This window comes from Fusarium mangiferae, assembly GCF_900044065.1.
Source record: "Fusarium mangiferae strain MRC7560 genome assembly, contig: FMAN_scaffold013, whole genome shotgun sequence".
NCBI classification, from domain to species: Eukaryota; Fungi; Ascomycota; class Sordariomycetes; order Hypocreales; family Nectriaceae; genus Fusarium; species Fusarium mangiferae.
Window position 1 is genome coordinate 1,350,303 of NW_024573933.1, and position 19,225 is coordinate 1,369,527.

Below are 19,225 nucleotides of genomic sequence, written 5' to 3' on the forward strand. Positions count from 1 at the left end.
AGCACTTCACTATGTATCTACCTCCATGGCAGCACCTTGAGCTGTCGATAGAGCAATTTTGGCGAACATATCTTCCCTCCAGTGCATGTACTTTGTCCGCTTCGCCTCGCTGAGAAAGTCGTACTTGTCTTGAAACATGGTGTCTGCCTTTTTTATTTGCATCTTTGGGATCGTCTCCTCATTCTGCATCTCGACGTCTTCAAGGTGGCTTCTTTGGGACAGCTTGACGACATCGGCGATTCCTTGATACCAATCACTGGTGAGCCATGCTCGTTCATTGACTTTGGCAACCGCATCGTCGAAATCCTTGGACTTGACGGTCGACCAACCTTCCCAAGCATCCTCCTCCGCCAGATCCTTAACTGTAACTTCACTTCGTGCTCTGGCGAGTAGGGCAAGGATCTCTTTTCGAAGAGGGACATATCCTTCCCTATCAATACCTTCGCCAGAAACAAGAGCCTTGACCCGCATAGTTACGAAAAAGTAGATGGCGGCAAACAAAGCCGTTAGATTCTGCAGAACCCACTCGTCATCTGTTCGTCGACCTACAGGTGTTATGATGTTCTCCATACCAGCCAAAATCGTAGGAGCCAGCTTCTTGTGGTCAGTTTCTGCACATACCCATCTTGTGGTAGGATGAATCCATGCTTGAAGATTGACTCTGGCGAAAGCTTCCTTCTTGCGAGTAGATTTCGTCGGTGTATCGGTAGCCCCCTTTGTTGGTGTCCTAAACTGCGCTAAACTTTGCTCTTTTGTTGGTGTTGCTCTTGATGGTAGTGGCCGCGAGCCAGAGGCGGGCGAGTTATCGGCATCGCGGAATCTTGAACCTGGTGTTCTTGTTCGTCCTGGAGTAGCTCTTGTAGGAGTTGAGTTGCCGCGCAGAATGTTATCAAGATGAATGTAGAGACGCTTATAGATACGAGGAGGAATTGGCGGTCTTGGTTCGATGGGTGGAAGATCAAGAGTGATTTTTAGACTGATATTGTCAGCTCTATATCCCGAATTGATCTCATAATACATACCGATCACACGCGATGTTTGCGCAAGCATATGTTCTCGCAATCTCTTCGTCTGCCTTCAGGGTACTTGCTTGGTGCCGAGACTGGGCAAGCAAAGAACCTGCAAGTTCAACGAGTGCTGGAGGTAAATCAGAGCCATGTGTTGGCATCAATGAGAGCAGTGCTTGCTCAATTTGACGACTCATGTTGAGGTTCAGGTTATCGTGCCGCCAGGTTTGATGTAGCTTGATAACAAGAAGTCAATATTTAGATGGAGAACGCGATTGATATGGAGACGCGTTAGACAGTGGTTTATTTCTGACGCCAAATCACGAGATGTGGACTCTTTGATTAGAATTCCCCACCAAATATTGCTTGTAGATCCCTCGGTACGACAAGGAATAGATATGAGTTTGTAGGGATCGATTCAGGGAAGTTCCATAGAGTCCAACCCAAAGCTTAGTTGTGGGATTGATCTTACCTACAAGAAGGATGTGCCTGTTCTAGATCGTCCGTGGAAGACATAAAGTTAATTTACATACCTCCAAAGTTCAAAGATCGATCCAGCCCAGGTTATCGATACTCAGCGTTGAGGCCATCCAACAGCCAGAACGTTGTACCTGGGAGATAAGCTTTTAGTGGCTCAGCGCTTCGAGACCCCTGGCAGCCCACCTCCAAATCCAGATCAGTAGCGACCACGTTCGCTTGAGTCGTTGCCAGGTCCTTTCAGATTGGAACTTCACTCCTTTAAAGTCGGCTTCTCCCAACGTCAATTACCTTGTTATAACTGCGTCGCACAAGTCTAGACTTCTTGTTCTTCTTCTGTATTTCTCGCGCCAGGTCTATAATACAATGCGCACCGGTGTCTTGCTCAGTGTCGCTTTTGCGACCACCGTCTTTGCCCATGGCGGCGCTCACTCGCAGAAGCCCGTTGTTGATGCCAATGCGGACTGGATGACCAAACATATGGCGGGTATGTTTCTCTCCTGTTCCCTCCGAGTTGCGTTGCAAACATACTAATACCGTACTTCCAGAGGAACATCACGTTCAAGGCTGGGACGCCGACTCCTTCTTCACCCTCCACGATTACAACAGCGACGGCTGGTGGCAAGCTGCTGAGTTGATGCGAACATACGGTCTCTTCGACGAATCAAACAAGGGTATGAACGAGAAGAAGAAGGACGAGGTCCGTGATGTTCTGCTCGGCCTTCTCGATAAGGACGGCGACTCCTCTGTCAGTCGCCAGGAGTGGATGGACTTTATCAAGTCTGGAAAGACACTCCCAGACCTCAACACTGGCCCCGGCCACCACGGCGATGACGAGTACGAGTATGAGATCCATCATTGGGAGAAGTACCACGACGACAACACCAAACTCGAGGACCTGACACACCCCGAAGACATTGAGCATTTTAAGAAACACGATGAGATGGAGGATGCTCAGGAACGCCTCGAAGCAATGCAGAAGCTCTCCATCGTCGAGGCCAACATCCCTCAAAAGTTCCGACGACAATAGACGATAGAAGGCGATACCGAACTGTATTTTACTTTACCTAGAATACCATGACTGGGGCAGGGACTCGGGGCGTGTGTGATAGGGGCGCATGACATCATGATGGATGAAACTGAAATTCTATGTACTCGATATTATTGGGATAATAAGCATGATTGATGCACGATATAGCTAGATCTTGTAAACATGAACGTCAAAGACGCAGTGCCAGACGCCTGGTGCGAATGTCTTGACAAGCTCGATATGCTCGGCCTTGGCTGTCCAATCTGTTCCTTGGCTCCAGTCGTCGAATTTGCGCTGTATCTCCTGGCGTCTTGCTTCTGTATCGTTTGCGCCAACGTTTTCGTGAAGATGCAGCCATGTCTCACTGGCCGGAGATGAAATATCCCATGTGTCTCTCCAAGTTGGTTCGCTTGTTGGTAGGAAACCACAGTTGATATGCCGTATGTCCTGTGCCATACCATTACCCTGTAGCGACTGTATCCTCTGTAGAGCTTTCTCGTTGCTCTCCAGGAATACGATGATCTGCTCTCCTCCGCTTACGATGTCTTCGTTTGGTAGGGCCAAGTCTTCACCTTGGACAATTCTAACGCTCCATCGGTTTGCTTTGGCGCCACGCCGTAGACCTTCGACACTCCATGGATTGATCTCCCAGCATAAGACTCTCATGCCAAGTCGAGCATATGAAAAAACAAAGTAGCCGATTCCAGCGTAGAGGTCAACCGCCCATGAGCCCTGAAGTGTCTTGTTTCCCATATCCAACAGTCTTGCTTTCTCTTTGACATTTCCCCGACTAAACATTGTCCATCTGGGTGCCCAAGTTTGGAATATCCCGTTTTGCTTCGTCGAAACCCATAAAGTCTTTTCAAAATCGTCTTCAGAAGGTTCATCTGCCGAGGCATCTAAAGATCCAAAATCTCCGTAGAGAGTGCGCAGCCCACTTGGACTTCTTCTCACATTTTCATCCACCTCCTCACCTGCCTTGTGTAGAGGTATGCCTTCATTCACGGCAAGATGAGTTAATGGCTCCTTTGCCTGTGTCGACAGTCGTGCTAGGATCTTGCACCAGAGTTGTTGGCATGAATCTGGGCCGGCGTCTTGTAATGTGGTTGTCCAGGGTAAGGATGTGAAGCTTCCTGTGGGTAACAAGACCATGGGTTCATAAATGGTAAACCGCTTGGGTGCGCTGTTCAAGAGTTGGGCTTTCCATTCTTGATCTGTGTCTATTTCGGAGACTAGCCCTGAACCAAACCATTCGTTGATGGCGTTTTGTATCGGATTGCTCTTGGGGGCCTTTGGTTTTGGCATGTTGGTGGGAGGTGGAGTTTGGTGAGTGATCCACCGAGAAGGGTTCAGACAACGTCTACCAAAACAGAGTTGTCGGTGTCATATGGGGAACCATGAGATACTGTAGAAGGCAGTTATTGTTCACTGGAACAGCCAAGACAAATCACGTATGTCACAAATGTAATAAGTGAAATCATCATCCTTGCTTGTAATTGAGATACCAACTCTACCCAACCCATAACCATCCATTTGCATTCCCACTAAAATCACCGATGGACCGTGGGTATTTTGACCCTATGCTATTCTACATGCAACATATGCCATTAAGTCCGTTATACGTACACCGTTCTTCATCACAGGAAGTAATCACCAGGCCCCCTCCTGTTTGCCGGGACATGTCTCTGATCGTCAGGAACGGCAGAGAAAATGCTAAACCTGGGGTTCAAGTCCTTATCCACAGCCATGATAGAAGCAACATTACCACAGCGGTAGCAGTAATTGGGTGCCGACCAGACAGTCACTACTGAGTTCTCTGGGAAATGATACTGATCATCGTTAGTACAACCCTTGTCGAGATATAATGACGCTAAATACCTTGTAACCCTCGTTAACGAGCTGATGGGCTCGGGCAATCAATTTCAAACCGTTGACATGGTTGAATTCAGTTGCGACTTTGTCTCCGAATAGCCATCCAGCGCCACGAGGGCTGATAGCCCACGTTTCGACATCTTCTGGATCTGACCACACCAAGTCACAGAACGCGCCCTCGTGGGGAATCTCTTGCGCACGGGCAACAACTCGGATTTGGTCAATTGTCCTAATCTCAGGACTCAAACCACCGTGGACGCAGAGAATCTCACCGTCGATGATGGCGGCAAGGACAAGGAAATCAAACACATGACAGCAGGCCTTCCAGACAGAGGCGTTACCGTACTTTTGCTGACACTCTTCGTAGAATCCATACACCTGGGTAATTTGTCGAGACTCGTGGTTACCACGAACAAGCACTATTCTGTCAGGGTATCTGTGGGATATGGTTAGCCAAGACACGCGACCAGCACCAAAGGGTGCTTACTTCGCCTTCAGGCACATTAGTAATGTGAATGTCTCCAGACTGAAGTAACCTCGATCCACGAAATCTCCCAGGAAAATGTATCGAGTATCAGCACTTTGACTTGACTTGTTCACTGTGACGCCAGATTCGGTCTGGTCCGCCATTGTGGAATCAGGATCCTCCTCTGCCTCGACTGCCTCGGTCTCCTCCGCGCCGCTGGTCGTTGCATTCTCGCCCGAAGCCTTTATCTTCTTCCTCAACTTGGGGTTTGTGATCTCTGTTGGTGGCTCGATATCGTCCGAGGTAATGACGGTGGTAGATGTCTTCGGCGCCTGCACGTTGGACTCGCCTGGCATACCGCCAGATACCCGGAAGAGCTCAAGAAGGTCGTAAAACTGGCCATGGATGTCGCCGCACACAGTGACGGGGGTGCAGACTGGCTGAATGTTGGATTCTGAGGTACCGAGTCAGCAGGTCAGCGGTGCATCTGAGTCCGGCGGTCTTCACCTTCCATCAAAATCTCCTTAACCTTCTCACACAACTCCTTCATAGCGCGCTCAGGTAAGTAATGACATTGCTTGGCCTCCTCTAGCCACTCATCAAGGCCGGCATTGGGCCCCAGGTTCGCAGGGCCCGGTCGAGGTACGCCTGAAGCCATGATCTAGCATGCCCCTTCAATGGAAGGTCTGTGTGGGAGTATGATGGCGGGGGGAGATATGCCAGCCCAGCGAAGCCTGTCCTGCGATATGTGAGGTGTTGGTCGTAGTACTGGTACACATGCGGCGAATCGGGTGGGGCTTATGCTTTAGGCCTGCTTGCCTTGCTATGGAGGGGTGCGATAGTGAAACGCCGGAAATTCTTCGGCCATGACCAGAGAGAGAAACTTTGGTTGCGATATTCACCTACTATTTTGGTTAATCTTGTAAATGATTCTTACCCACTTCAATATTCCTCTTTGACTAACCTACATACTCCCTTTCACCTTTCAAAATACCATACGAACTTATACCAGAGACTACACGTGAGGAATTCATCATTCGGTGGATAATCGCATATCTCTCCAGTATCGCCCCACTGCCACTGGCGGGGCAGCAAGGCCGCGACTCATCAAGCCTTACAGCACTCACTTGAGCCTTTCGCCATATCGATCAACATAACGGTATCATCAGTTACAACCCGGGGTGTTTGCGGTATGCGAGATGTCAGCTAAAGCACCACAAGTCCTGTCTCGACGGGCAAACGGAGGTCCTCAGACATCGTCAAATCAGACCTCAGAACCAACAAAGGTGATTAGTGACGTTCGGGAGCAAGGGACATAGATATCTGACCTGTTTCAGGGAAAGGGGTCACACGAGAACAGTTCTCATGGAAAAGCTAGAGGGAGAGGCTCTAATGCAAGATCTACCGAGGCCAATAAGGTGACCCGACGAGATTCGCGAGAAACGTCGACACTCTGACTAACTATGATGAAAGCATGCGAATGAGAGCGAAACTCCAAAACCCACCAAAACCAAGGCTCATAATGAGGGTGAGAAGCTCGTAATACGTCGTCTACCTCCTGGGATGACCCAGGCAGAATTTGTATCAATTCTTGGAAGCGAGTGGGAGTTGGGCAAGGGCAAGGTCGACTGGTTTTCCTTCGCTGGAGGAAAGATTTCTACTGAGTATGGCACTGAACACTGTAGCCGAATTTTGCATTACTAACGTCATCCAAAGCCCCTCAAAACCATCACGGCCTGGTCGTGCCTACGTTCATGTTATGAAAAAGGATGATATCTTGCCTCTGAGCGATGCTGTGCGAACCGCTGTCTGGGAGGATGCGAAGGCATCTTTTAATAGCCCTTCTTTGATTGGCCCCCCTTCAGTTGAGTTTGCTATTTACAAGAAGGTTCCAAGCAATAAGAAGCGCACCGATGCTCGACAGGGAACGATCGATCAGGATCCTGAATTCATGGCCTTCTTGGAGGAACTGGCGAACCCAGCACCACCAAAAGAAACCGTCGATGGAGAAGAGGGCGACGACCTTGGAAAGGCGGAGGCTAAAGTCACCACTACGCCACTCATCGAGTACCTCAAGGAGAAGAAGGCAAGCAAAGCCAAAGAGAGTTCATCTTCCAAAAATTCCAAACATGCGCAAGATTCTAGGAACGCCAAGGGGAAGAACTCGTCCAGGGATGAAGACTCGGGTAAGAAGAAGGGCAAAGAGTCCAAGGCCGAAAGGGGAGAAAAGACTCCCAAGGAAACCGTCAAGATCCTCACCAAGAAGGCGACTTCTGAGCCGAATGCGGAGACCTCGAAGACCAATGCTAAAAGCCAGCCCAATGACTCCAGCGCCCAGGAAGCTGCACCCAAGAGCCGACGTGCGGGAATTTTGGCTGCAGCAAGGATCCTTCAACGAGATCTTGGTCTCAGTCCCGGAAGTGCGCATAGAAAGGCACGTCAAGACGCTGCCAAAGCAGATGCAGATGCAAAGACACCAGAAAAGGAGAACATATCTACTGCCGAAGCAAAGGCTAGTGCTTCTGAAAGCCCATCTACACCTGTAAAATCAACCGAGGCCGAAACACCAGAACCGAAGGGACGAGGTGCTGCAAATGCCAACAAACAACAGCAATCAAACCGCAGAACTCGAGGCGGAAAGAACGCCGAAAAGAGCAACCAAAAGGAGAAGGGCAAAGAAAACAGCAAAGAGAAGGAGAAAGTTAAGGAGAGCACATCGAGTCAGCCAGCTCCCAACCCTCCAATTGTGCTCCTCAAGAAAAAGGCTACTGATGCCGAGCCCAACCCACCGGCGAAGCCAGCGAATGCCACAACACAAGCGCCGGCCACGCAGGGAGGGAGATCGAAAGCAGACAACGTAGCCGGTGGTTCCAAAGGCGGACCCAATAAGGGCTCTAATGCCCAGAAGAAACCCCCTACTGTTTCTCCTGATGCTACTCGTGGCTTTGTCAAGCATGCCAACCCCTCTCAAGGCGTTACTGAGGCATTGCTTAAACAAACACTCTCAAGTTTTGGCACAATTACCTTTGTTGAAATTGACAAGAGAAAGGGGTTTGCCTATGTTGACTTTGCTGAACACGAGGGTCTTGTGAAGGCTGTTACAGCCAGTCCTATCACTGTTGCACAGGGCACTGTGCAAGTTTTGGAGCGCAAGGACAAGAAGCCTGCCAACACGAACGCAAATGCGGCAACGACAGCACCAACCCCAGTTGCTGGATCTGCGGCACCGGAAAAGGCATCTGGCCGTGGCCGACGTGGACGAGGTGGAGGTAATAAGGCAAAGGATTCTGGTCCTAACAATCAAGGAACTGCTCCTCCTGCTCCTGCTCCAGCCAATGCTGGCGGCTGAGTGTAAAGAGATGTTTTTTCGGACTTTTCTCGAACATCTTACCCCTCTAGCGAACAGCCTAATCTGCGCCGTTGTGCCGCTGTTATGAGCCTAATGTGCAACCCAGTTGCTTAACAAGTCCAACTTATCTCAAAGCATGGACACTACGCAGCCAGGAGTCGGGCATCAGAGCAGCTGAACCATTGCAAGCGGATAAGAGCACGGCTGATTTATAGTCTTTGTGCCTTTGCCTTGCGCGCGCATGCTACGAATCCAATCCAGAGTCGATCTTTTGATAGACCATTACTCCGACGGAAGTGGCGTCTGAGGAAGCGACAGGTGGCATAGCGAGGAAGGGGGTGATTATGCTAGGTTCAGAGATCGAAGCAGCAATATGACTTTTGCGTCTACAGTTCGTGTTGACAAGTGATTACATTGAGTATTGGTTAGATGTGCGGTGCGGTCTTGGGATAAAATGTCAAATGCTTGCCTCTTGAGCTTTCCCAATACCCGCCTCCTGAACAACGCAGATAGTTGATCTTGCATGAACCAGGAAAGGGGCTTCAATCATTACCATAATATCAGATAAATCCCGCAAGAACCTCTTTGGTGGATGCCGTCATGCAGTTGGCCATGGCGCCCATGGGAGCGTAACCCCTGAATCAAGTGCGGAGAGTCCATTATGACTCACCGGGCGTCAAGAAAGTGAGGGGAAAACCAGATATTCAACTCGGATTCACCAAGGTAGAAGAGGAGGCAAGTGTTTTAAAAGAACATTCAAATCATAGACTCTAGTGCTACTAATACTAATAAACTATCCTAACATGGGTGGTATCGTTCCTACACAGGCTGTTGGACCTGCATCCTGTAGCAAACGCGTTACAAATCTATCTGGTATGACAAACAAGAAAAGCGGAAATGTGTATCTAGAAAAGAAAATAGGAACAAGAAGAAGAAAAAAAATTCAAGTAAAGAAATAAGAAATCCAATCCCTTTGAGGGAACACCTTTTTTGAAAGCCAAACAACACTGTACTTTTTGGTATCCCAAAACCGAAGATTGCGCCGTTCCTATATCATTCAAGCCTGAATCCTTGGCCATGACGCTGAAATCGCTCCAACTGAAACCATGACAACGTACAACAACAATGCAAGAACAAATCCAACTGCAATCGCTTCGCTCTGAGCAAAAACCTTCCTTGCATGCGCCTTCGCATCCGTAAACCATAACGTCTCTCCCACGCTCCGACGAGCAGCTCTGAGTCCAGGCAAACCGTCCATGCTCAGCACGTTGGTTTCCTTATGATAATCCAACAACGTATTGTTTTCAACTCTCTTTGCCACCCACATATCCATTGTGGGCCTCTCCTCGAACACAGCCAGCTCATTCACTTTACCATCCACACCCTCCTGAAGAACTTGCTCAAGAGACAAGTTCTTCTCAGAGGTCTCATCAGGTGCATATATACCCCTCTTCACCCGGGGAACACCGAAGCCACAGCTTGTCTGGGCTTCAAACACATCAGCCAGAATGATGGCTCTGGCGCCATCAAATGTAGAACGCTTTCCCTTGGAGATTCGACGGACCAGATCTGGGAAGGCTGGGTCATCCCACTCGATAATCCTGGACCGGCAAAAGAAGCGGACAATCCGAGGGGCGGGACCGAAGCTCATAAACATCAAACACAGACGGCCATTATCGTAGGAATGGGCAATAGTCTCACATCCGGAACCAGTGCGGTCGATATAGGCACACTGGTTGGGTCCAAGAACAGCAAAATGCGAGTCTGAAAGGCCTTTGGGAGAGACATTGATATGAGAGCCGTGAGTAGGAGCAGAGCCTGTGAAGAATACTGGTTGCTGTTGCACCCAGGCGGCGAGGTCCTCGGAAATGGAAGGGTAAAGCTTCATGGCGATGATGTAAAACGTATGTATGAAAAGCAGAGATCCCAATCAACTCGATTGGGGTCTGTGTATAGCTGCAAAAACCAACGGAAAAATAAATGTAAGTCTAAGTTGGGATGCTGCGGGTGGGATTGGATAATCCTGTGGGGAGCTTAAATATCTCGGCCGGCGTCGGTAACCATATTCCATGCGGGGGAAAGGCGACACATTAGTAGACTAGGCCTGGAACAACTCGCCATTGGAATTGAGTCATAATAGGAAGGTGACTGGCCAGAATCCGATCATCGGTAACAATTGGAAGAGATAAGAGGTGGAGCTTGGTGTTAAGCCCTACCTACTAGGATCTCACTCCTCGAGGGCGTCTCGAGGAGGAAGCGTGCTCATGTGAATCATGCCGATCCCCATGAACATCCTGTTCTGACCTGTGGCCCATTCTCTTTAGTAGAATCCAGTCAGAGACCACGTAGCCTTGAGAATGGCAGATCAAACAAGAGAAAAGAATGATTAGTTAGGGATGGGGTAGGCATGGTAAGAACCATCCTCATACCGCTCATCATCGTATGCGCTGCTGTCGCTGCTGAAGTGACCATTGACAATGCTGGTCGTACGAGGGACATTGGAATAAGTCCCGCTAGACACAACACTGGCGGCCTTGCGTCCTGTTGCCATATGGCCGTAAGCGTCAAAGTCGCTTGAAGGGGCATCATAACGAGGAGACCAACCTCCGGGACCCCATGGCTCGATGAAGCTGGTCTGACGAGGTGCCACGGCAGGGCGCTCATCAAACCGCTTCGACAAGCGTTCCTTGGCCTCAAATCTTTCCTTGTCCTTAGGCTTTTCGCTGCGCTGGGGGCGTCCTCGATCCTCACGGTCGCGGCGCTCGCGATCATCCCGGTGACGTCTCTCACGAGTGTGCTCCTCACGAGAGCTCTCCTCCCGCTCAGACTGGTGACGATCCTCCTGCTCACGGTGGCGGTCCTCGCGAGGCTCACGCTTGCTGGATGACTTGGTAGAAACCTTGCTAGACGCCTTGCTAGAAGCCTTGCTGGAAGGACGGGAGGGGTTCTTACGGCCCTCCTGAATAGGGGCGGGAAGAGGACTGGGCATTGGGCTGGACATGGGGCTCGTCATGGCAGACGAGGGAGCTTGGCTGCTTACAGCATTGTGGCGCATGGTCAGGTTCTCATGCTTGGCCTGGAGACCGATGAAGCGCTGCTCAAGATCATGATGCTCGAACTTGACGCGCTCATTCTCCTCCTTGAGGGCCTCCTTCTCCTCTTTGAGTTCATCACACTCATTGTTCAGGCGGCGCTTATCACCCTTGAGTTCCTCGAAGTCGGTGTTGAGACGGCGGTTGTCCTCTCGTAGGACATCAGCCTCAGAACGTACACCCTCGATCTGGGCCTTGAGCTCACGGCATGAGATTGTAGACTCATTGAGCTTGCGGGTGGTCTCTTCGAGTGATGTCTTGGACTCGTTCAACTTGCGGGTGAGCTGCTCGATGGTGGCCTTGAGCTTGTCGTTCTGGGCGCTCAATTTGTCGTTCTCAGCATTGGCCTTGTTAAGTTCTGTGTTGGCCTTTTGAAGATCGTCGCGCAGCTCGGATTCGATATCGAATTCATATTCGTAGTCATGGTCTTGCACTACAAAAGGAAAAGTTGGGTTAGTCGGCTGAGTCGGGGAACTTGAAAGGCGACCATTGAACATACCAGTCAAGGCCCTTGACTTGGAGGAGGAGGAAGAGTTAGTGCTTCTGGCTGAGACAGTGCTCCTAACAGAGGAGCTGCTCCTCTTGGATGGGCTAGCAGAAGTCCGCTGGTGGAGAGGCATGGCGTCGGTTTGGACTGTTTACGATCGCCAACAACAAGAAAGAAGAAATAGAGAAGAGGCGAGAAGTGACGCCAAAGTCGTCTCGATAATGTGTGTTCGTGGTTATTTTGTGGTGTCAACTCTGTTCGCTGCGGTGCAGCTCTGCCCAACGACCAGCGGTGTAATTTGGTCTGGCAGGCGGGTAGAAGAGCGCGGGCGTTTTTGCTGGAGGCTCTCTACTGGAGGGGTTGTAGCGGGAACGGGAGCGGGAGCGCGAGGGGCCACAAAGGCAAAAAAAAGGTGACGTCGAGTTAAGAGAGACGAGTTGAGGTGTAAACTCAAGTTAGTTGTCAACTATTGCTTTACCAACAAGTAAAACAAAGACGATAGATAGATATCCTTCCTGTAGCACAGTACAGAGTAGAATGGAATATTCGAGAGAAAGGTTGGAATAAACCTGTGTGTGGTGAAAAGAGAAGTGAGTTCAGGTGCAGGCAGAAGAGGGAAAAAGTAGAATATTCGGGTTGATATGGGATTTGTCAAACTCGGCTGTGGGAGAGAAAAAAAAAGAAAAGGCCTACAGGCTACAGGTGTCTTAGTTGTCTGGAATGGGGGGTGGGCTATAGAAGGGGGGCGCAATAAAGGAAGGGCCAGGCCTAAGACAAAGCAAGGCAGGTAGGCAGACACAGAGGCAGGGGATAGAGTATGAATATGGAAAGAAAGGAAATTGAAGTGAATGAGGTGCTCCTTCTAAGACATGGTTGTTGTCGTCTGTGTCTGCCTCAGAGTTTATGGGAGAATTCCCTGCTTTTTCAGCTATCGTCTTAAACACTTACACCAATACACTCGCTCACTCTTCTTTGATCTATGCTCAACATGGACAGATGACGACAAAACGCAGATGGGGAGACGACTGTCTGCGGTCTGCTATAGTCTCACCTATACATACTCAACTGCACGTCTATGCAGAGTCGGTACATTACGGTGCACGCAAACGCGGAGAGAGACGGAGAGACGGGAAAGGGACAGACAGACAGAATGCAGACTCCTCCTCTGATCCTACATACTAAGGTACCTAGGCATGCGGTACTATACACACCCGCACCGCACATGCACCCGAGGAATAGGGAACAGCCATTTTCTTCCCTCCCATCCTCATCACTGCGTTACAAAATAGCATCAACCCCTGTTCAGACTGAGAGAAATAAAGGGAGTTGAGGGTGTGAGAACCACCAAAGAGGGAGTGAAGGGGAACTCTTTTTCCAACCTCGTGATTGGAACATCAGAGACATTGTAAATGGAAACTGGGCCTGGCGCACACACTCAGACTCGCATTTGCGCTTCAGACAAGCCATGGATCCTTTCTCAACACATTAAACCCGCCAGTGCGGTATGCGCAAAGTCGATGAGCGAAAGCGCTGTGACGCCAACACCAGGGACCGCAACCAACGCTCAGTGCCCAAGGGGAGCCGACTAGAGCCCAATGCCCACTTCGCCCACACCTCCAAACGTTAAACCCCTGTCAAAGCCGGGGTCCTTTTCTGTTTCTCTGCCGGTTCGGCTTCTAAATTCTGGTCTTTTTGTGCTCTTATACCACCCCCGGCTCTTTGCTTGGACATTGATTCCTGAATCCCTCATATCGCCGAAAAAGGGGCATGATATGGGATATTGGTATTATTATCCCTGGCCTGTGCTACGCCGTAACCTAGGCAAAGCAAAAGAAAACACCTGCAGCGGAAAAGCAACGAGAAAAAGCCTAGACAAAGAAGAGGGCTTAGAAAAGCGTTGCCGACATCGTCACCGTCTTTAAAAGCTACCCCCTAGTCATCAGCCAAACACCCTGGATGACAGACAGGGGGGGTCGGAAACAGCCAGTTTCACTTCCGTTGATTGTCATGATATCCACGAACATCTTACATTCCTCCCACTAACCACCCTCCAAAAAAGGATACGGAGGGAATTATGATTCACATCGTCGCAACGTTTGCAATACCAGTTCGCCAACATCAACCTATTTTCGACAAAAGGTCGTGTTGTTGATTATTTGCTGGCCGACGACTCCGCTTCATGCCGCTTCGTGGCTAAGTACCGTCACCGGTGCGGACACCGCCATCTGAGCGAGCGACCAAGTCACTTCTTACGCCGCCCCTGGAGCGCCTCCGCTGCCCACAAAGCACCCAAAAGAGTCCGTTTTGTACGGAAGCTATAGGAGAGTGACTCATCGGGCTGGCGGAGGGAAGGGGCTCGCTTGACGTGCAACGTGCTAATATGGAAGTTTCGCTGTATCGTTGGTTGCGTTTCTGCGCCGTCACCCTTGTCGTCAATGCGACTTATTCGGCACATGGAAAGAAAGCTTTACAATCAATTCGTGTGTGTGTGCAAACATCCATCCAACTTCAACTCCCGTGGTGCGTTACTCTGGACCAGGGCAGCCGTAGATGTGATGCGTGTGAAACCCCCCTTGTTCGTTTGTCTTTGGTCGCCCAACCCTTTCAGCTCGCTTTCTTGCATCCGGGAGCAGAAAGAGTGGCAGCATGGCTTCGGTTGGTAACCCATGATGTATTCTGCAAGATGTGCGATATCATGCGCATCATGAATGGAGGGAAGCGATTTACACTACCTATGTAGGTACGATATCGTGCTGCGCTTCTAGTTGGTATTCCATCATAATCGTGGGGAGACATCGCTCATCAGGCCGGAATGGAAGAGCTTGTGTGTGGAGAGCAAAACCATTTCAAGTCAAGACCCATGCCCTAGTCCTCGAGAAGCCGCCCGCCGTCCATCGCCGGTCGCCTGGGCCCGGACCCGGGGGACATCCGCCGGGAGGGCCTCCCGCTCCTGGGGGTTTAATAACCTAAACGCTCGAGCTTCATTCCCTACCCGCTTGTCAGAACAAAATTGGGGCAGAATAGAAAATTCTGACTCGGCGGGAATGGAGTGTCTGATATTGACTGGGGCTGGGTCATTAGACTGATAAGCGCCCCCCTTTGTTTTCGGCTCGTGAGGTGGCCTCGAGCTAGTTTGACTCTTGCTGGCATTCAATGCTTGATTATGAGCTTTTTTGTGGATTGAGTTGAGCGAGCTCCGTCATTATCGTGGGCTCTCCTTGCATTCCCGCATTCCGTCGCCAAGCTACCCCGTTACCACGTTTCCAGCCCTAGCTCCTTATGCTTTATTGCGTGCGTTTGAACTCCCACCCCCTGAATTTGACTGTTTGTTGACCAATTTCAGATGTGGAATTTTGTGTACCGACTCGAGGTCTTGAGCCCCAAGCCTAGCCTAGTACGTACCCTGCCTTACCGACCCAGCGGGAGGCTGCTCCCGTCCACCTCCACATCCACCTCCAGGTTTCGTTTGCCTATAACGGTAACGGTAACGGTCGCTAAATGGCTTGCAATGCGGGTTTAAGACGGTCGACAGGCTGGCTTCGATGGGATTTCCGAACTCGGAAAGTAGACGTCAAACCTTTTACCGTGGCATCGCCAATTAAACTACGGATCTACCCGCTTGCTGGCGATTCTCTTCCAAAGGCGTATCAAATTGCGATATCGCCTTTTCAAGTCACGCACACTCGAGATCAAGGGGTGCCGTTTTTACAATGCAATTTGTTGATCAAATTGCTTGTCATTCCTAGACTCTACACTCTACACTCTACACAGCCCCTGTTTTGATAAGCGCGACCAATTTATTCTGAGGCCCTCCATGTGAGTCAACTGGATAATGCTGTTAGGAAAGGTCATGTGAAAATACTGCACCCCAGCTACTAGACCAACTTTACTTCACCCAGGCAACCTCGAGCCAGGCCTCGCAACCTCTTCGCACTGGTCACCCGCTTTCAGACTCACACCTCTTGGCGCTTTCATGTCATGCTCGACTTCCTCCACATCCGTCACGATACCACCACTACGGGTCCCTCCCGTCCACTCCACACCCTTCATTCACGGTACGGAACGGTCCCTCAAACCTCGATACTAGGTAGGTAGTTTGGTGTGCAGCCATTTTCCCTTGCTACCACACCCTCACCAGACTGTCCTTTCACGGATCAAGGCACTGCCATATATGCATGCGTATTCTCAAACCGCTCCTCCACCAGTTCCACACATCAACGTCCAATGTCTTGTCGGCCCCCAAAGGTTATCCTGGTCGCCTTTTTCCACTTAAACCAGGCGACCAATCCTTATGGTGCCAAAGTCCCCTTCTGCCTAGAATAGGACTTTTTTCTTTCACCATTTCCCGCCTGTTTTTCTAACTTTGAGGCCGCCTCTATTGGTCATTCAGTCATTACCCCTCTCTCCTTGGTTGCCTCGCGTGCCCCTCCATTTCACGTCGTCGTTATCTTTGACATGCTCCACGAGTTTCGGGACAAGATGCGCGATACCACGGGATATCGCGTTCCACCGCGTAGAGTGCTCGGCTCATTACAAACAAAAACGCAGAGTTTAGTATGGTTCGCCAGGAGACAGCAAGGCACCTGTGTGCATATCGAGCCGTCGAGAACATTCGTCTTACAAAGCATGCGATTATTGCGGCTCAAATGCACTGCCATCATGCCACATTACGCCATGGCAGTGCAGAACGCTCAAACAATTACAATCCAGCCTCTTCCTTTTGCTTCTGTCGAACTTAGAAGGAACTGTAGATCCCTAGCGATATTTCTGTGATGCTAGTTTGCTTACCTGATGCTTAGTGTCTTTGCAAAAGTGAAGTTTCTAAGACATTTTATATCTGGATACTACCCTGAGTTGAGTCGAGTTCTCATGACCATTCCCTCCTTTTTGTTTATGTTGGGATTCATGCGTCACGAGATAGTACTTATGCAGTCTACCTTGGCCACGCGGCCACATATAATAGTTATGTTTGTCAATCCATGAGGGGTGCAAGTTGTTCTTAGTGGGAGACTATCATTCTCTCTATTCAGCCACATAGAGTATCTGTGTATGAACCAACTCCGTCTAACGTATTGCTATACCTCCTCTTGTAGTAGAATGTAACCATGGCAAAAGACATAGGTTACCTTGAGTTCATATGACCTGAAACCTAACCTCTATCCAGAAAGGGGAATATCCAACTGCAGAGTGTCAGTAAACCATCAAATGAGATTGAGAGGCTTATTCATACCTTGGCAACAAAAGAACAAGGCCTCTATGGAAGAAAGGAATCGCGAAAGGGAATAGTGCCAGATGATGGCGGTGTTAACAAAGGTGGGAGCAAGGACCCGTCTGGACCTTGACTATTGTTCTATTTCAATAATATCATGATACTCATAACAAAACCATTCAAGGTTATAAAGAAAGGCCGGATAAGACATTAACAAACGCGCCGTCGCTTCAGAACATCATCGTAATACTCCATCTTCTCAGTCTTGGACTCGACAATTGTAATGAGACCAAGATGTCGCTCGCGTAGTTCATCGTACTTCTTCTTCCAGAATCCAGACTGGTTCGTCCAGTACTCGATCTGCTTAGTCAAATCCGCAACTCTACGACTGATGCTCTGGTCGATCTGCTTAGACAGCTCGCGTACTCTAAAGCGAAGATCTCCATTGTCATCTCGTAGAGTCTTGTTCTCCTTTTCAAGTCTGCATATCTTGGCACGCAGCGTCTCCAGCTCGAAGTGATAGGTGTGAACTGGGGGGTCACAGGGCTTTTCGGCTGTACGACGAAGACATTCGTTCTCGCGAGAGAGTTTGGCGATTTGGTCGTTTAGAGAGGGGATGACGACGTGGCATAGTCGATGAGTCTCTGCCTCGGAGCTGTGAAGCCGAGATCGAAGGGTTTCGTTCTGGGAAGCGTATGCTTGGTTGGCCTCATCGAGAAGTTCGTTCTGTCGTACAAGAGTCCTCCATTCTTCGCGGCTGACTTTGTAGTAGTCGCATGGATGGCGGTGGGAGTGGTGGTAAGATCGGGAACGCTTGATGGTTACGAGTTGAGGACGTCCATCAGGGCTGGTCTCGACATAACAGCGACGAGACATGTCGATCGATGTTTCGTTTCACTGAGTTTCTTTTTGTGTTGGATAGTCGAGATTGTCGAGAGTTGCGTCAAGTTTAGAAGACAGAAGATCCGGGTTTAAGATAGTTGGGTATGATGGAAGATATAAGGAGAGTGTCTCGATGGGTTGAGACTTACAACAAGGTCTTGCAGTGATATGAATGACCTATTATTGTCTCGAAATAGCTCCCACGGATATAAAGAATGACAGTTGAAAGAGACAGTCGGGTCAATGCAGGTGATCAAAGAAGGTCAGAAGTGTTTGAACAAGGGAATTATGCCCGTGAGGAGCAAATGGTTTTTATAAGCAATCGCTTATGATGAAACAATCGCAGAGAACTCGAATTAAAGACATTTCGACTTGAATGTTCCACTTTGAGAAGCACGCGGACGCGAAATTCTCAACATCGTGGCTTGTAGAAGCGTATGATGCGGTAAAGTGTAAGTGAGTGTCTGAGTTGGAGCGTAGGACTCAAACTGTGGCAGGGCATTTACAAAGTATGGGACTTTAAAATTAGTTTAGGTTGAAAAGGAAGAACCAACATGAATATTTTCGAGTCCTTGGAGTGGCGCGTGGCCATCTGTTGATTTTGTCTCATCGATGATGGTGGTCATTTTACAGAGCAGGCAGACAGACAGACAGACAGACAGAGGAAGTCAGCAATACGCCCAGAAGAGGGTTCACCAGATACAATAGTTTAAAGAGACAAGTCTTATAACAAATGATGCTACGTTTATGCATTGGTCGTAGCTTGGAAGTTCTTTGAGGTGACGAGTTGAACTGATAGGACAGTGTATTAATGAAGTTATCAAAGCGCGTCAAAGAGATCAACGAGATTAAAGCCCTGGCGGCTGCGGCTAATGAATACTACTAAAGAAAGGGCACCTATAGAAGATCAAAATCGCCATGTGTCGTGCATCTTTAGCTGAGTGACGTGCATGTGCAGGTGTTGGTTCCTGATGAGCGTGAGCGGGACATCGCGTGGTTGGGCTGATAGTCAAGAGACCTGGAGGGGACTGTGCATACAAAATAGCAACACTGTGAGCAGCCATACTATTAGTGCAAGATGTACAGTGTAGAGTCTGTTAATGACTGTGCTTGTCCGCATGACAGGTACATCAGGCCTCCAGTCTCTCCTCTTCAACACCATCATCTTCAAAAATAGGCATCATCGTCACCACGGGACCCCTTGCATTTCCGCTTGCCCTTGCAGAAATGAAAATGCAAGCACTTTATTCTTCGGCTCGGCCCAGCCACGGTCAAGACCCTGCCTGCATCCACAATCGCGAATGTCTTTGCGAATAGCCTCAATTTACATTCTACTCTAAGTACTAATGTATCC

At 49.5% G+C, this 19,225-nt stretch overlaps 8 protein-coding genes across 8 annotated transcripts; 2 read left to right on the forward strand and 6 right to left on the reverse strand.

Moving 5' to 3' along the window:
• Positions 1-9: 9 nt before the first annotated feature.
• FMAN_00442 (uncharacterized protein) lies at positions 10-1,204 on the reverse strand (the record flags this gene model as incomplete). The annotated part of the gene is made up of 2 exons (XM_041822294.1): positions 10-976; positions 1,023-1,204. The coding sequence occupies 2 exons, from the start codon at positions 1,202-1,204 to the stop codon at positions 10-12; spliced, it is 1,149 nt and encodes a 382-aa protein (XP_041687988.1).
• Positions 1,205-1,850: 646 nt separating this feature from the next.
• Positions 1,851-2,514, forward strand: FMAN_00443 (related to secretory protein SSP120; the record flags this gene model as incomplete). The annotated part of the gene is made up of 2 exons (XM_041822295.1): positions 1,851-1,971; positions 2,033-2,514. 2 exons carry the CDS (start codon positions 1,851-1,853, stop codon positions 2,512-2,514), a joined length of 603 nt encoding a protein of 200 aa, XP_041687989.1.
• A 168-nt stretch (positions 2,515-2,682) lies between these two features.
• On the reverse strand, positions 2,683-3,819 carry FMAN_00444 (uncharacterized protein; the record flags this gene model as incomplete). Its single annotated transcript, XM_041822296.1, has 1 exon — positions 2,683-3,819. The coding sequence occupies one exon, from the start codon at positions 3,817-3,819 to the stop codon at positions 2,683-2,685; it is 1,137 nt and encodes a 378-aa protein (XP_041687990.1).
• Positions 3,820-4,151: 332 nt separating this feature from the next.
• FMAN_00445 (putative cell shape control protein phosphatase ppe1) lies at positions 4,152-5,510 on the reverse strand (the record flags this gene model as incomplete). Its single annotated transcript, XM_041822297.1, has 4 exons — positions 4,152-4,343; positions 4,393-4,822; positions 4,874-5,306; positions 5,360-5,510. The coding sequence occupies 4 exons, from the start codon at positions 5,508-5,510 to the stop codon at positions 4,152-4,154; spliced, it is 1,206 nt and encodes a 401-aa protein (XP_041687991.1).
• Positions 5,511-6,051: 541 nt separating this feature from the next.
• Positions 6,052-8,201, forward strand: FMAN_00446 (uncharacterized protein; the record flags this gene model as incomplete). The annotated part of the gene is made up of 4 exons (XM_041822298.1): positions 6,052-6,138; positions 6,190-6,270; positions 6,326-6,516; positions 6,569-8,201. The coding sequence occupies 4 exons, from the start codon at positions 6,052-6,054 to the stop codon at positions 8,199-8,201; spliced, it is 1,992 nt and encodes a 663-aa protein (XP_041687992.1).
• Positions 8,202-9,258: 1,057 nt separating this feature from the next.
• On the reverse strand, positions 9,259-10,089 carry FMAN_00447 (uncharacterized protein; the record flags this gene model as incomplete). The annotated part of the gene is made up of 1 exon (XM_041822299.1): positions 9,259-10,089. The coding sequence occupies one exon, from the start codon at positions 10,087-10,089 to the stop codon at positions 9,259-9,261; it is 831 nt and encodes a 276-aa protein (XP_041687993.1).
• Positions 10,090-10,587: 498 nt separating this feature from the next.
• Positions 10,588-11,913, reverse strand: FMAN_00448 (uncharacterized protein; the record flags this gene model as incomplete). Its single annotated transcript, XM_041822300.1, has 3 exons — positions 10,588-10,742; positions 10,806-11,726; positions 11,793-11,913. 3 exons carry the CDS (start codon positions 11,911-11,913, stop codon positions 10,588-10,590), a joined length of 1,197 nt encoding a protein of 398 aa, XP_041687994.1.
• A 5,286-nt stretch (positions 11,914-17,199) lies between these two features.
• On the reverse strand, positions 17,200-17,865 carry FMAN_00449 (uncharacterized protein; the record flags this gene model as incomplete). The annotated part of the gene is made up of 1 exon (XM_041822302.1): positions 17,200-17,865. The coding sequence occupies one exon, from the start codon at positions 17,863-17,865 to the stop codon at positions 17,200-17,202; it is 666 nt and encodes a 221-aa protein (XP_041687995.1).
• Positions 17,866-19,225: the final 1,360 nt, after the last annotated feature.